The 14,121-nt window shown below is 53.9% G+C and overlaps 2 protein-coding genes across 2 annotated transcripts; one reads left to right on the plus strand and one right to left on the minus strand.

Moving 5' to 3' along the window:
* Window positions 1–322: 322 nt before the first annotated feature.
* Window positions 323–7,947, minus strand: P3H1 (prolyl 3-hydroxylase 1). The gene is made up of 15 exons (XM_057382172.1): window positions 7,393–7,947; window positions 6,872–7,024; window positions 6,515–6,704; window positions 5,923–6,054; window positions 4,171–4,310; window positions 3,419–3,508; window positions 3,256–3,308; window positions 2,772–2,893; window positions 2,464–2,591; window positions 2,263–2,358; window positions 2,000–2,150; window positions 1,419–1,536; window positions 1,135–1,210; window positions 838–978; window positions 323–760 (listed from the first exon to the last, which is right to left on the minus strand). Exons 1-15 carry the CDS (start codon window positions 7,879–7,881, stop codon window positions 641–643), a joined length of 2,199 nt encoding a protein of 732 aa, XP_057238155.1. The 5' UTR covers window positions 7,882–7,947; the 3' UTR covers window positions 323–640.
* Window positions 7,948–7,995: 48 nt separating this feature from the next.
* CUNH1orf50 (chromosome unknown C1orf50 homolog) lies at window positions 7,996–11,894 on the plus strand. The gene is made up of 4 exons (XM_057382174.1): window positions 7,996–8,208; window positions 9,101–9,187; window positions 10,227–10,358; window positions 11,008–11,894. The coding sequence occupies exons 1-4, from the start codon at window positions 8,062–8,064 to the stop codon at window positions 11,221–11,223; spliced, it is 582 nt and encodes a 193-aa protein (XP_057238157.1). The 5' UTR covers window positions 7,996–8,061; the 3' UTR covers window positions 11,224–11,894.
* Window positions 11,895–14,121: the final 2,227 nt, after the last annotated feature.

Raw genomic sequence — 14,121 nt, forward strand, 5'->3', positions numbered from 1 at the left:
ACAATTCAGTGCCCTGTCCGGGGGTGCCAGGGTGCTCAATGTCCTTCTTGTTCAAGGACAGTTCCCTCCTCCCTGGAATGGTGGGTTCCTTCCCACGCAATGGGAGCAGGGTCCAGGGGATGTTCAGCTGGAGATTACATTGCCCCTGCTGCCCTGGGGCACCTTTTCCTCCCCAAACACCTTTGTGAGGCTACAGGGCTTGCGTAGATGTTTGCCAGGAGGGAAGGCTGCACCCCAACAATGACAACAGCCAAAGGGTGGCACCAGTYTTCAGTCCCCACTCAACAAGTGACAACTTAGAAAAAAAAAAACAAAAACCTTTATTCATCCATTTTCGGCAGAAGGCACTTAAATAGCTGGAGGTTCAAGAAAGGCACATATCTGCACCTGCACCATCRGGGCCCCACCCCTAACACAGCATCCCTCCCTTGTCCCCATGTCACCCACCCTGAGCCTCCATCAGAYCCCAGGTCAGTTCCCCAGGGGGKTGCTGGATGCTGCAGGGGTGGTACRGGGCATTCCCCAATGCCAGGGTTGGGGGCCGAGGGGGTTCCATATGTCACCCTTACAACTGTGCAGCCCAAAGCTACAATGCTGGCATCACTAATCCCAGAAGAGAGATCCTGGTTCCTGTAGGATGTCACAGCTCATCTTTCCCCACCACAATGGCAGCTGGTGATTCCTCCTTTGGCTCTGGYTCCAAATCCCCCTCTTCCATGCTGAAAAGCATCTTCACCAGGTCATCAGCTTGGACACGCTCCTGTGGGCAGACCCACGATGGTGAGCACACCCACCATCCCACCCCAAAACCCCACATGCTGCTGGGAGGGAGTTTACCCGCTCACTGTGCCGAGGGTCCAGGGTGAACCAGAGGGCAATAGCACAGCGCTGGCCCTTGGTCACAGCCTTCACTCCATGGGGGTTCTCTGAGCCGGAGGAGAAGCCCACAGCACGGCCACACTGTGGCTGGACCTCTGCCTGTCAAYGGTGGGAGACCCCAGTCAAGGATGGGTTAGTTCCCCTCAACTCAAGTTCATCTTTTGCAGTGGCTCAGGGGACATTCCCAGGGGACAGGGCCAACAGGCAGGAGCTGGATTTGGTTTGCACATGGATCCTCAGAGCTGAGCTACTCACGGTCTGAGTCTTGGCATCCAGCTCAGTGAAGTAGAAAGCTCCTCCTTCAAAGTCCCCATTGAGGTAGAGGATTGCACTAAAGAGAGCAGGGGACAAGTGGAGGTGACAAGCAACCATCACCAGCTCCAGCAAGCAGGTGAGTCCCGAGCTCCCCAAAACCATGGCGAAAGCCAGAGTCAGGAGACACCAGGTTTGGTGTCCTCCTACCTTGCTCCTCCCAACCCAGGTGCCACCGTATCACGGTACCCTGAAGTGGGGAAGTTGCAGCTGACAGCCACGAGTACCTGTAATCCCGGAAAGTGTAGGCTGGGGGTTCCTTCACGCACACCCGTGCCTCTGCATTGAGGATGCAGTTGTCCACATGCACCTCGTGGCTGYTGTCACTCCGACCTTCTTGCTTCTCTAGGGTGGAACATGTCATRTCAGGAACCCTCTGTGCAAGAACAGGGTTATGTCCCCAAGTATTCTGTGCTTGGAGGTGACAAGAAAGTCACATGTAGCCGAAAGCACTTCCACTTGCTGGAGTGTGGATYGTGCAAGGCCATTTGGGTGGCACAAAACACTGTTGACTTGTCCCATGGCATTTCCATGGTCCTCCAGGCACAGTCTCTCTCAGCATCCATCCCAAAATGCTCTGAGTGATGAAATCCTGTATGGCATGARGCCATCTGCCCTGTTAGAGGCAACCAGCAGAGCTGCTGCTCATCTTCCCAAACTGGGCTTAGGGCTTCCTACACCTCCCTAGGAAGAGGAGCAGGTTAGGGAGCGGCCAGGAGGACTCCAAAGAAAGGTCCAAGACCAGACCACTGCAGCTGTAAGAGGAGATCCAGACAGGACAAGACTTGTTCCTCTGGGCCATGCTCACCATCGATGGCTGTGCGGCAAACTAGGTGGGAGTAGGAGAAGTGGAGTGGGACCTCCAGGCGGAAGTAGGACTCCATCATGTGTCGCACTTTCTCCGTCACGTTGTAGTACAAGTAGGCACTGCGCAGGGGCACCTTGCCCTCCTGGCCCAGCTGTGGCCACAGACAAGACAGGGCTCAGCCCCAGCTGGGCATGGGCAACCACCTGCYCCAAAACCACCCTCCCTTGTCCCCACAGCCCGTTTTTCCACACAGCCACCCCAACCTTGAGGGCCTTGAGGACAGTCACGCCATAGAAGGTCTCGCTGGGAGTGTGAGGAGAGGTCTTTCCCCGATAGCCGTCCCCAGCCGAGGCAGCTGCCTGCAAAACCCGATTGGTGTTACTGGTCTGATGTCTGAGCCGCAGGACAGGACCCCTCAGCATCCTCTGCCCATCCCTGCCTGCTCCACTTGTCCTTGCACTCACATTAGTGAGTCTCTGCAATTCCCGGCACTCCTCGGTAGAAAGGACTCCATCCACCACAACACGCTGGGAACCATTCAGGGCCCTAGAGTTCATGGTGATGCTTGCTCCTTTGTACACCAAGGGGCCACCTGTGGCACAAACAGGATTGTGGGACATGGGGATAGATGCCACCAACCCTGGGGAGTAATGCTGGGGGAAGCTGTGATCCTGCCACCTGCTCCTGCTGCCACCYATGTGTGGAGAAACCATGAGCTGGCAGCAGGGGTCACAGAGGTCCACATCCCATTTCCCCTCCTGGCCTTCTGCACCTTCTCGGATGAACTTGCTCATGTTGGCAGACTCCTTAGCCTTCTCCTCCACCAGTGTCTCGATCTCCTTCATGAGGTTGCCGATTTCCTCAGAGATGCGTGCTGCCGTCTCCCGCTCCACCCTGGGCATGCAGCAGCCATTAGCACCACCACCCCACTGTTCCCACATCAGAAATGAGGGCCACTAAAACAAGGGCAGGACAAGTTGTCTCAGGTGCCAGTGACAAAGCTGGCACCAAGACTAGAGAGAATCACCTCAATGCATCCCTCACTCTGAGGTGCTTGGGGTGACCTACCCATGCCCATCATCCCATGGGCTGATGGGAAGCAAAGTTCTGCTCTCTGGCAGACTCTTCCAGTCCCAATATCAAAACCTCCCCTGGCAGAAGTTCTATGCCATGGCCTTTGGCCCAAAGCCACAGAGGAAGAAAGCTATATCCTGTTGGACCCCTCTTGGGTGGGCTCAGCTGGGGACAGCACTCACTTCTGTTTCTCTCGCAGTCTTTTTGGTATCACCTCTTCAGGTGTCCATGTGTCCTGCAGCCAGAAGAACAACATCAGGAACTGGACAAGGATCTGGCCAGGATACAGACCCCTCATCTGCATTCCATCTGACCACTGCAGCCCTCTGGTCTTGCACCACCCACCGGGTCCACAAAAGGGATGCCAAAGACGTCATAGCTGAAGAAGAGCAGCTCCTTCTCCATCACACTCCGCTGGTGGTATGCCTGGATCTCCTGTGGGAAGGGACAGAGAGATGGGGTGAGGTACAGCAGGAGGGTTCTGAAAGCCCCTGAGTGTGGGCAGAAAGGTGCAGGTTTACACCATTCTTGTGGTTCTTGCTCCACAGCCTGGTTTCTGGCCCATCTGGGAAGGAAGTGACCTTCCGCATCCTGCCTGAACTTCCCTGTGGACAAGCCCTGGGGAGAGGACAGTTGAGCAGAGGCACACATGTCCCTTCTGCAGGAGGCTCTTTAGGAGCARATTCTGTTCCCCTACTCCAACTGGTGTGGGGCAGAGACTCCCATCTATGCCTATCACATCCCAGGCAGGACCTGGCCATCCAGATCTTCTCCTTTTTAATCAATTTCACCTCCGTTGTGGAAGAGTGCAACAGAGGTGGGCTCAGATCCTCCTAAAAAGACTCTGTACCTGCCTTTCACAGCCCTCTCTCTGAGGAATGGGTCTATGTGTACCAAACATCCAGCTTCACTTAGCCYAAGACATTTTGCCAGTGATRTTTGTCAGCCTCTCAGCTATTTTCMAGCTTSTCAAACCTTAAATCTACCYATTCCTGTCCATCTTTGGTAGCTGGCCCAGAGGAGACCCTACAACTTCTGCGAAGGTCCCCAAGGAGGAGAGATGTCCCTGCAATTGTTTGTCTCAGATGATTGCTCACCTCTCGGGGTTGGATGGATCTGGCCAGGTTTTCACCCAGGACAGCAGTGTAATAGGCCAAATTCTGGTTCATCACCTCGTCATGTGGGAAGAAGAGCAAATAGGTTTTGGCGCATTCAATGGCTTTTTCRTAATTCCCATCTGCAATGAGAAAGGGGGCTGTTAATGGCATGTCCAAGGACACTGGAGGCAGAACAAAGACAGGTATGGAGGAGAAACTTGTTGTTTTCCAGAGGGTCTCACGAGTAAGAAGATCCCCTGGAGCAAGGATAACTGCTGCCACAAAGGCAAAATTCAGACTCTGAGGTATTCTCCTACCTCCAGAAACCATTGCAATAGAAATCAGGGTCACAGGTTGGGTACTTTTCTCACTTGGAAAACATCACAAAGCCTATTTACCGRCAGCCAGACCCAACAATTTCCTGGCTAACCTGCAATTTCCAGCCACTGAAGCATCCTGCCCCACCTTCATGCRGCTTTTCAGAATCACACAATCACAGAATGAGTCGGGTGGGAAGGGACCACAGYGGCTCAGTCATCTGGTCCAAYATCTCTGCTCAAGCAGGGTCCTCCCAGAGCACATGGCACAGGATTGTGTCCAGATTGTCTCGAGTATCTCCAGTGAGAGAGAACGGACACCCTGTCTGGACAGTCGGTTCAGTGCTTGGTCACTGCACACTTCCCCATATCCAGGTGGAACTTCCTAGGCATCAGTTTCAGCCTCTGGTCTTACTGCTCAGCAGCACCTGGCTCCAGCTTCCAACACTTCCCTGCAGATGCTGGCAGACATAGATGACACAGTTGTCTCTTCTTGAGGATTTCCATCCTCTTGGACTTCGTATTTTTCCCCTCCTTTTGAAGAAATTCACACAAAAACATTTTACACTTTAGAAGTGAATAAAAAATGAAACAAAACCAGGTGTATTCTCCTGGGTTGTAACTCTTCTGCAGTGGGAGTGTGCTGCTGTGCTTTGAGGCAAGAGATGAACAGCTGGCAAGGAGGAAAAAAAAACCAAAAACTTCTCCAGGCTGTCSATTCACTTGGAAAGTGAAGCTGCTCAGGAATAGTGATGTGGAAAGTGACTGCAGCCAGGCACAGAGAGATCCAAATCTCCTGCAGAATATTTTAGGCAGGAAGAACATGCCCGTATGAACCTSATGAAGTACAAGATGTAGTGGAAGGCCCTCCACCACTATCAGTGAAGGGGGAATGGATGAGATTAGTACACCTGGTGGAGAAGGACACGGAGATAATGGCGGATGAAAAATTGCAAATGACCCATCTGTGTGCACTAGCAGCCCAGAAATCCTCCATGTTCTGGGCTGAGCCCCAGCAATGTGGGCAACGGGTCAGGGAGGGATTCCACCCCTCTGCTCCACTCTGGTGAGATGCTGCTTGCAGTGCTGTCTCCAGTTCTAGGCTCCCCAGCATAAGGACTGATTTGAGTCCAGAGAAGGCCACAAAAATGGTCAGAGGACTGGAGCCCCTCTGTGAAGAAAGACTGAGAGAATTGGGCTTGTTGAACCTGGAGATGAGAAGGCTYCTGAGAGGTCTTATGGCTTTCCCATATCTAAATGGGCCACAAGATAGATGAGAACAACTTTGTCCCTTCATCTTAGGTTGAACTGATGAGATTATCTTTGAAGGTCCCTTCCCCACCCAAACCACTCTGTTGGATCAATGATTTCAGCCCATGCAGAGCTGAATGCCCAGTGCTGACAACCACAGAAGATGAGGTGAGGAGCTGCTTACTGTTGTAGTAGGCAAACTGCAGGTAGTTGAAGTGCGAGGGCAGGAAATCCTCCAGAGGCTTCTCCCGACCGGGCTCTGAGGCCAGCTCTGTGACACAGCCCTGCTTGCAGCTTAGCACCTGCATGGAGTGATCTGGGGGAGAAAAACTGCATGTCACTGCTCACCCATGGACTGGTGGGCAGGACCCTGAAGGGTGTCCAACCTCCTGCTCACACTRGGCTTGTTGCAAGCTTTTTGGTAGTGGAAACCCTTGGGGATGGGGGTTGTTCCCCTCTGAATTCATCGGTGGTGAGGTTGTGGTGCTCTCTCAGGACAGAGTAGCCATCCTCAGCCTCCTACCACATCCTGGTGACCCTCTAACTCCTGTCTTTCTGTACTCCTCTGGAATTTGGAGGATTCCTGGGTATCAGCCCCAGTGCTGAATGCAGGTGAAGATCTCCTGCCACTTACTGCCTCCACTTTCCTTAGTGAAAGCTAGGATGGGGTTTGCACTCTTGAGRGGTCCTCCACCCTCACCCCTGGTCTTTGGGGACCAACCCCCCGAGAATTGTCCTCAACTCTTGTGACAGGACACAGAAGGCATGGTTCCCACCTGTGATGGCTTGGAAAAGGTCTGCATTGTACTCCAGGTAGTTGTAGCCCTCATAGTCGTAGGGTCCCTCACAGAGAGCRCGGCACTCAGTGTCTGCAACAAAATACTGCTCCAATGCTTTCTCCAGGTGCAGAATGGCAGCAGCTGGCTGCTCATCTGTGTAAAACCGAACRCCCAGCCGAAACTCGCTCTGCAGAGGGATGAGAAATGATGAGCGGATCTCAGTGCCTCACTCTCCATGATGAAGCACCTCATCTCCACCACAATGGCATCTCACGAGCTTTCTGAACCAGTAGCCACAGTGTGACTGCCCTGGGCTCCAGAGCGGACAGGGGCTTTGGGAGGGGAGCATCTCACCAGGTGGGGTTTGGCCTCCAGGTCAGTGAAATCTTCCTCACGGACTCCCACCATGGCCTGGTAGTACTCCAGGTTCTGCCTCATCTCCTGGTGCCCGGGGTTGGCCACGAAGAAGGTGTGAGCGGCCGCCGCCGCCTGCGCCGGCCGATTCATCTAGGCGGGATGGGGGTAAGACAGCCCGGATTCCACGCAGAGGGAAGGAGACATCCCGTCCCCCCGGGGTATCCCGGCAGCCGGGGCGGAGGGCGGTGACAGAGGCGGCTCCGGCGAGCTTCGACGTGGCACTYGGGGGGGAGGGGGGCACGGCCGGGGCTGCCGGCCGGTAACCCCACTCTGTCGGGGCGGACACCGAACATCCCGGCGTCCCGGGACCGGGATCGCCACCTGCCGGTTCACCCGGTCCCACCCCTCCATCCTCCCGCCTGATTCGGGGATCCTCCGTGCATCCCGCCCGTCCCAAATCCCGTCCCAGCGGGACACCCCTTTCCCTTYCCTTTCCTTGCTTGCTGCCGGTCCCGCACCTTGAAATAGGCGACCTGGAGGTAGTTGTAGGGGCTACGCCGGCCGAACTCCCGATCCAGTTCCTCGCCCAGGCGRTATCGGGAGGGTGCAGGAGGCCCGCAGCCCCGCAGACAGGCGGCGCGGTGAAGAAGCCCACGAAAGAACCACAGATCCCGGAGCACCGGGTCAGGCTGGGGCTCGGTCCCCTCCGCCGGCCTCCCKGTAGCGTTGGCACAGCGCAGGCGGCACCGCACCAGCCGGGAGCGAACAGCGGCCCGCGCCCGCAGCGCCCGCTCCATCTGCAGCACCACGGCGGGCCAGTCGCCCCGGGCGTACGCCTCGGCACCGGCAGCGAACAGCGCGTCCGGGGGCTGGGCGGGCAGCGGCGGGTCGGCCGGTACCAGGGTCGGGACCGGGACCGGGACTGGTTCCGGTGGCGTGGCCGCCCGTGCCAGCAGCAACAACGCCAGCAGCAACAGCAACAGAAAGTGCAGCTGCAGAGGCGCCATGTCCGAGCCCCGGCCGAGCCGCGGCACCGCCCGCCCCGGGCACGGGAGCGACACCAGCTCCGCCCCACGGCCAGTCAGCGACCGCAGAGCCGCACCATGGCCGCACCCCTCGCCGTGCGCGCTGACGCCGCAGCGGAACTCTCCCCGCCGGGCGGAAGCATTGGCTGCTGCTGGCCGGTAATGGCGGAGGGTGGCGCGGAGCCCGGGATCGACGGYCACGGTCCCGGTCCCGGTCCCGGGCTGGCCCTGGTCGAGGGCAGAGCCGGCCGTGCCTCCCGCGTCGGGGACCCCGGGGACCTGGTGGCCCTGGCCCGGCAGGTGCAGCAGGTGAGGGCCGGGTCCCAGCGGCGGGGCGGCGGGGGCTGGGCTAGGCTCGGTGTGCCGCTGCCTCCCGCCGTCTCGGGGCCGTTCTCAGCCGGCGGCGGCCTTGGTGTGTCCCAGCACGTCCCGCTGCTTTCCGGTGGCCCCGGCGGCCTCCTGGTGTGTCCCGTGGTTCCTCTCACCATCTCCCACCTCCCAATTCCTCCCAGTATTTCGCAGTGCCCTCCGCCCTGTGCCTTCCCGAGTTCCCACGGTGCTGGTGTCTCCAGTGCTTGCCACTGTACCTTGCCCCACAGTGACTCCCAGAGTGTCCCACTGAAGTCCCAGTATATCCTGCTGCCTCTCAGTATGTCCCACTACCTTTAGTTCACAGCTGTGTGTGTACAGATGCCTCCTGCAACCACAGTCGCGATCCATCCCAGCACCCCTCATATGTCCTATTACTGCTTCAGTGATTCCCAGTCTATACCTCTCAGTCTGCCCCAGTTTTCCCTGATACATCCTACTGGCCCTCCCAGGACCCTCCAATATGTTATACTATTCCCCCAGGGCCTCATAGTATATGGCCTCATAGTACATCCTACTGACCTCTAGTGATGTCCACTTTGTCCCTCAGAGCTTCTCAATTCACCTAAATGCTTCATGTATGTCCTACTGCCTCCCTGTGCATTCCACTATCTCCTGGTCCAACCCATTGCTCCCAGAATGTCCTGCTGCTCCCACTCACTGCCTCAACCTATACAGGCAGCTCCTGGTGTTTGCTCCTGCCCGGGGGTGCCAGGACAGCTCCTGCAACCCCCAGCTCTGTTAGTGCCTTGAGCTCAACCATGCTGGGTCCAGCACTGTCTGGAGGGCTGTGGTTCTTCCCGTCCTGACCAGGCCTCATTTTCTCTCTCAGGCCGATGATTTTGTCCGGGCAAATGCCTGCAGCAAACTGACCGTCATCGCTGAGCAGATCCGGTACCTGCAGGAGCAGGCACGGAAGGTGAGTGAGGATGGGCAGAAGGCTCATTGCCTTGCCTGGGGASATGATCATCTGCTGCCACTGCTGGGCATTTGGGGTGAGCTGTGGCCTGGGTGTGAGTTGGGCCCAGGAGCCAAACAGGGAAGATTCAATGGAAGAATAAGGAGAGTTATTGTCTGATATCAAGGGGGATGGGGAAAGGTTGGTTTTGGTGCTTTCCCTGAGTCCTGAGCACGCCAGGAAGGGCTTTATCCAAAATAGGGGAGCAAGGGTGGGTGGTCCAAAAAAGCTCAGGTGTCAGGACAGAAAGACTATTCTGGTTTTGGAACAGATGACTTCTGTGTGCACTGTGCTCCTGGAAAGATCTGGTGAGGTGACAATGTGGTGCTGGCTGAATCTGAGGCCCTGGGAGAGATGAGCTCTTACCTGACAATGAGCTCGGCCTTCCAGTTTATCCTAGCTCATTTGCTGGAGTGGGTGGTCCCAACAGCACACAGCAGGGCTTGGCTGTGTTCATCAATCCAGCCTTCACCCTTAGGGGTGAATTCTGTAGCCAGAGTGGGGAAGTATCTGCCAGTCACTGCAACTGGCCCACTGCCACTGAGGCCATTACGTCATGTAATCATTAACTGGTGGAGCTGGAGCAGTCAGGTGGTGTAACTGTGGAGATTAATTCCCCTTTGTTTGCTGCCCCTTCCCTCAGGGAGCACAGCCAGAAGGCCCCAGAGTCCAGCAGCTGTGTGCGCAGATGAGAAATAAATGCAGTATGTGGTGTGGTCAAGTGTAGGGGTGAATCTGGGGTGAGATGCAGAGATCCTTGATGCTTGGTAGAATTTCCACCTCTGTGGAGTCATTCTCTGAGGTCCTAATGACAGGGAAGAATTGGAAAAAACTTTATSTCTTTGGAAAGCCTCTCATTCCTGGGGCAAGTGAAGTCAGATRTGCACCAGGGCCTCATGAGCCATGTGTCAAGTGATGTGTCTTGGGCTATGGCTGACAGGCAATAGCATGTTGTCGTTTTTATTTCAAGTGTAGAAATGTTAAGTTTTGTGTTTTCCAGGTCTTGGATGAAGCTAACAGGGATGCTGATCTGAACCATGTGGCCTGCAACCTTGTGAAGAAGCCAGGAAATGTTTACTACATGTACAGGCGGGATAGTGGGCAGCGGTACTTCTCCATCCTGTCTCCTAAGGTGGGTGGTTACAGCCCATGAAGAAGCAGGGAGGGGAAAAAAAAGTCATGTTTCTGGTGCTTGGGAACATATGGRGCTCAGACAAAAGCACCAGCTTGATGGGTGCATTGATCAGTCCCTACTCAGCTGGTGTTTGCCCTTGGTCTGGGTTAGTTTGCTGGGGCCAGAGCCATCTTAGGGAGTTCTCCTGGCTCTTGGTGAGAATGGCAAGAAGCTGTTTGGGGCATGGACCTGAATTTTGCCTTTTGGTTCCTGTGGTTCTTTGCCTGGAAGTAAAGAACTGCCAATGTGCCCTGAGCCTTCCCTGTCTGGTGTGGCTGCCTGGCAGGATGGGTATTTCAGCCCAGGGACTGAGTTTGCCTGCAGCTGTGGGGTTGGTCTTGGAGTTTGCCTCCTCTTAGATGCAGGGTGAAGGCTTCAGGGCAAAGCTCTGGGCAGGTYAGGGAGATCTTGTGTCTGCAAGCCTTCCTGTGTCAGCAGCACTGGAGCCCTACCTGGTTTTGGACTCTGGGTAGCTGAGCTTATTATTAAGTTAGGAAATGGGATGGTTGTGTAGCTGGGATTGCTTCAAAGGTAGTAGGCTGAGGGACAGCACAGCCCAGCTCCAAGGGTAACTGAGCACTGATGGAATTTCTCTTTTCTCCACCAGGAATGGGGTACCACTCCCCATGAATTTCTTGGTGCCTATAAGCTCCAGCATGACATGTCCTGGACTCCGTTTGAGGACATAGAGAGACGAGATGCTGAAATARCTGTCCTGGAGAAGCTGCTGAGCCGACAGACAGCACTGCCCCCGTGCACGGAGCCCAACTTCCAGGGCCTGACCAAGACCACACAGGACTCCCTGAGCAGAGTCTCTGAGTGAAGGGACATAGTGCCTGCATTCTGCCAAAGGCAGGGCAAAGAAAGAGACGAAGAAACCAAAATTCTGATTGCTCTGTGCTTTAAGGAGCTTAATTYTGCATCCAGTCTTAATGGATTTTCTAGTAATTGAATAATTTACTTTGTTGACCTATGCCATGCTGTAGCAAGAGGCAGGTGGTACTAGGAGGTGTGAGTTCCAAGAACACTTGGAGCAAAAAGCAGAAATGCTTGGGGCAGATGTGATAATGCTGTAAAATAATATCTCCTACTTTCCTGGTTCTGGTGGACCTCACACTGAGTACTTGTGGCAGATATTGATCTCAGGGCTGGATTTTGCCACTTATTAAAATGCAGATGTTTAGGGAGCTCTGTGGCCTGGGAAGAGTGGTCAAAAGCCAGTGCAGAGGGTCTGCTGTGATTAGTCTTCTGGTCTCTGTCCTAGCTGGCCTGAATCCCTGAGCTTCGGGTGATCTGAAGCTCTCTTCCCTGGAAAGAGCATCCTCAGAAGTGCCATGCAGGCTTCAGGTGCTCTTCAGATGATATGTGTTTCATAAGTTCATGCATTTCCCTAGGATTTGAGTGCATGAGCTGCCATGTAGAGACAGGATACTGGATGATTTTATGCCAGAGCAGTGGGGAGAGTAAAATAAATCAGACTTGATCTCATGTGTACCTCCAGGGTCCTGTATTCTTCTTTTGTGGCAAGAATCCCTTTAGATTTACTAGAGAAACTTAGTGGCATGTGGAGTTGGTAGGACACCTCCAGCAGTTTTTTCTACCTAGCAAAATTAGGGAGAAGTAAAGATCAGAGCTGCTGAGATGTCCTTCYTCTGTCCCGCCACACAAGGCTTCTTCAGGCATGCACTTCTGTGAGGAGCCTAAGATGGAATTTATTGCCAGAGGGGATGTCCAGGTTGGATCCTGGCATGCAACATTAGATCTGGTCGGATCCTCCCATGATTTACACACTTTCCTGACATGACAWGGTGATCTTATATGCTTGTTACACATATAAGATCATTACACATGCACAGTGGCCTTGGCCACCTCCATTGGCAACATGGAAGGGTTGGGGACCACTTGTAGCAGCTGGAGCTGCTTCTTGGTGGAGCCCAACTATGAGGGCATCTRCAAAAAGGAGATGCTTGGGGACCAGCACTGTCACTGTATTGCCATTGCTGGAGTTTATTCCCCCACTGCAGCACACAGCTTCTGCTTCAATCTCTCTCCCTCAAGTCCTTGAGTTCTCAAGGCTGCTGGCAGTGACAGTTCCTCATGGGAGGAGCTGTTTCCTGCTGGCATTACAGAAGAATGGGAGGTTTGGAGCAGCTCCCTAGCAGCCCAGGAGTATTTTTTGTCCCTGATTTTCTTTTCCCAGTTCTGTCCAGTGCTGTAGCTCACCTGCATCCCAACATGGCTGAGCCTCTGGTTAGCAGAAACCTGCTCCTTGAAGTCAAAATGGGACATTTTCTGAATGTCTTTCCTTACTTGGAGCACAAGGATGTATTAACAGCAATTTATTTTGATTAGTASTAGTAGACCAGGCTATAATTAATTTCTTATCAAGGCACAGGTGCCTAATTTTTCTCTACTTGTTTCATCGCCTTGAGTCTGATTTTACTGCATGCTATTAAATCTTAACTTGGAAGAGAGAAAGTTAATTACTGCATGGGCTTTATGTGGTGCTAATTACAGCAACACCRTGTCTTCATGTGTGTTGATTTATGCTCCTCTGGGAAGTGGGGATTCCTGCTCTGGTTTTATGTTTCCATCATTAGTATCTATACCATGGCATGCACTAGAGAATTGGTGGGGGATGGTTGTAGACTTTTGTAACTTTTAGTGGCTCAGACACCCCTGGCCCTCCATACCTCACAACTCACCGGTGTCCTGCAGTTCCTTTGGGGACTGTCAAGTCTTTCTCCTGGATTTTCCCCTAAAAAAGCAAAACCACTATGGCTGTGGCTTTGTATGAAAACACAAAGGCGGTCTCAAAAGACAGGACACGGAGGGGATGGGTTCATAGTCGTGGTCAGTGTTCTTGGCACTGTGGGGWGTGGGGAATGAGGCTGCTGCAGGGAGGGATTGCTGGAAAAGGGGAACTGTTCCCCCAAAAACTCCTTATGCATTTCTAGGATCTAATTAAAGCCAAAGAACTGAGACATCATCAAAAATACTGGGAGGTGCTTTAGAGCAAAGCAACCCATAATCTGAACACAGATAAGGATGGAGCTGGTGGCAGGAGGATGAGGTGGAGCTTCCTGTGATGYTTGCAGTGAGGATGAGTTTCTGGAGAGCTGAGGAGATGGTGCCCTGTGGGAAACTCCACATTCTCTCCAGGTTATGATCTCATCCACTTGGCTCAGCCTCTACCCAGACAGTGCCTTTGTGCTTGGTGGGGCAGGGATTTAGTCCAAAATCAGCTGGAAGAGACAGTGAGACACTGACATCCATTCACAAGTTCATCTTGAAAATCCTTTTGAAAATATTCCTCTACCTTTGGTCTTTTGTGAGTGCTCAGGGCAGCAGTGAGTATATTTGGAAGGCTCTTTCCAAAATCTCCTGGGATGGCCAGTATTTGCAGAAGGCAGCACAGGTGTACTTCTGACGCCATTACATTGGGCAGAGTGGGTGTTGTTTCATCTTTGGCCATRCAGATGAACCAGGGCTCGTTTAAGAGGCCCAGCACAAAGATATTCTGAGGGTATAACCCGTTCCAGGTGTTCTCCAGAGCCGCTGTTTGGTGACTTGAGGCTGCTGGCGCTGGGACTTGCAGCTTTTCCCAGCTTACAAATTTGAATTACTCTSGAGTTTTCTGTTCCAGGCCAGATTKTTGCTCCTGCTTCTCAAATTGGCCGTGCATGGAGATTTTCTTCCTGGCCTCTTGTTCCTGAAGGAT

Source organism: Malurus melanocephalus, unplaced genomic scaffold (genome assembly GCF_030028575.1).
Source record: "Malurus melanocephalus ecotype Western Australia unplaced genomic scaffold, MMel_1.1 scaffold_552, whole genome shotgun sequence".
Classification (NCBI taxonomy): Eukaryota; Metazoa; Chordata; class Aves; order Passeriformes; family Maluridae; genus Malurus; species Malurus melanocephalus.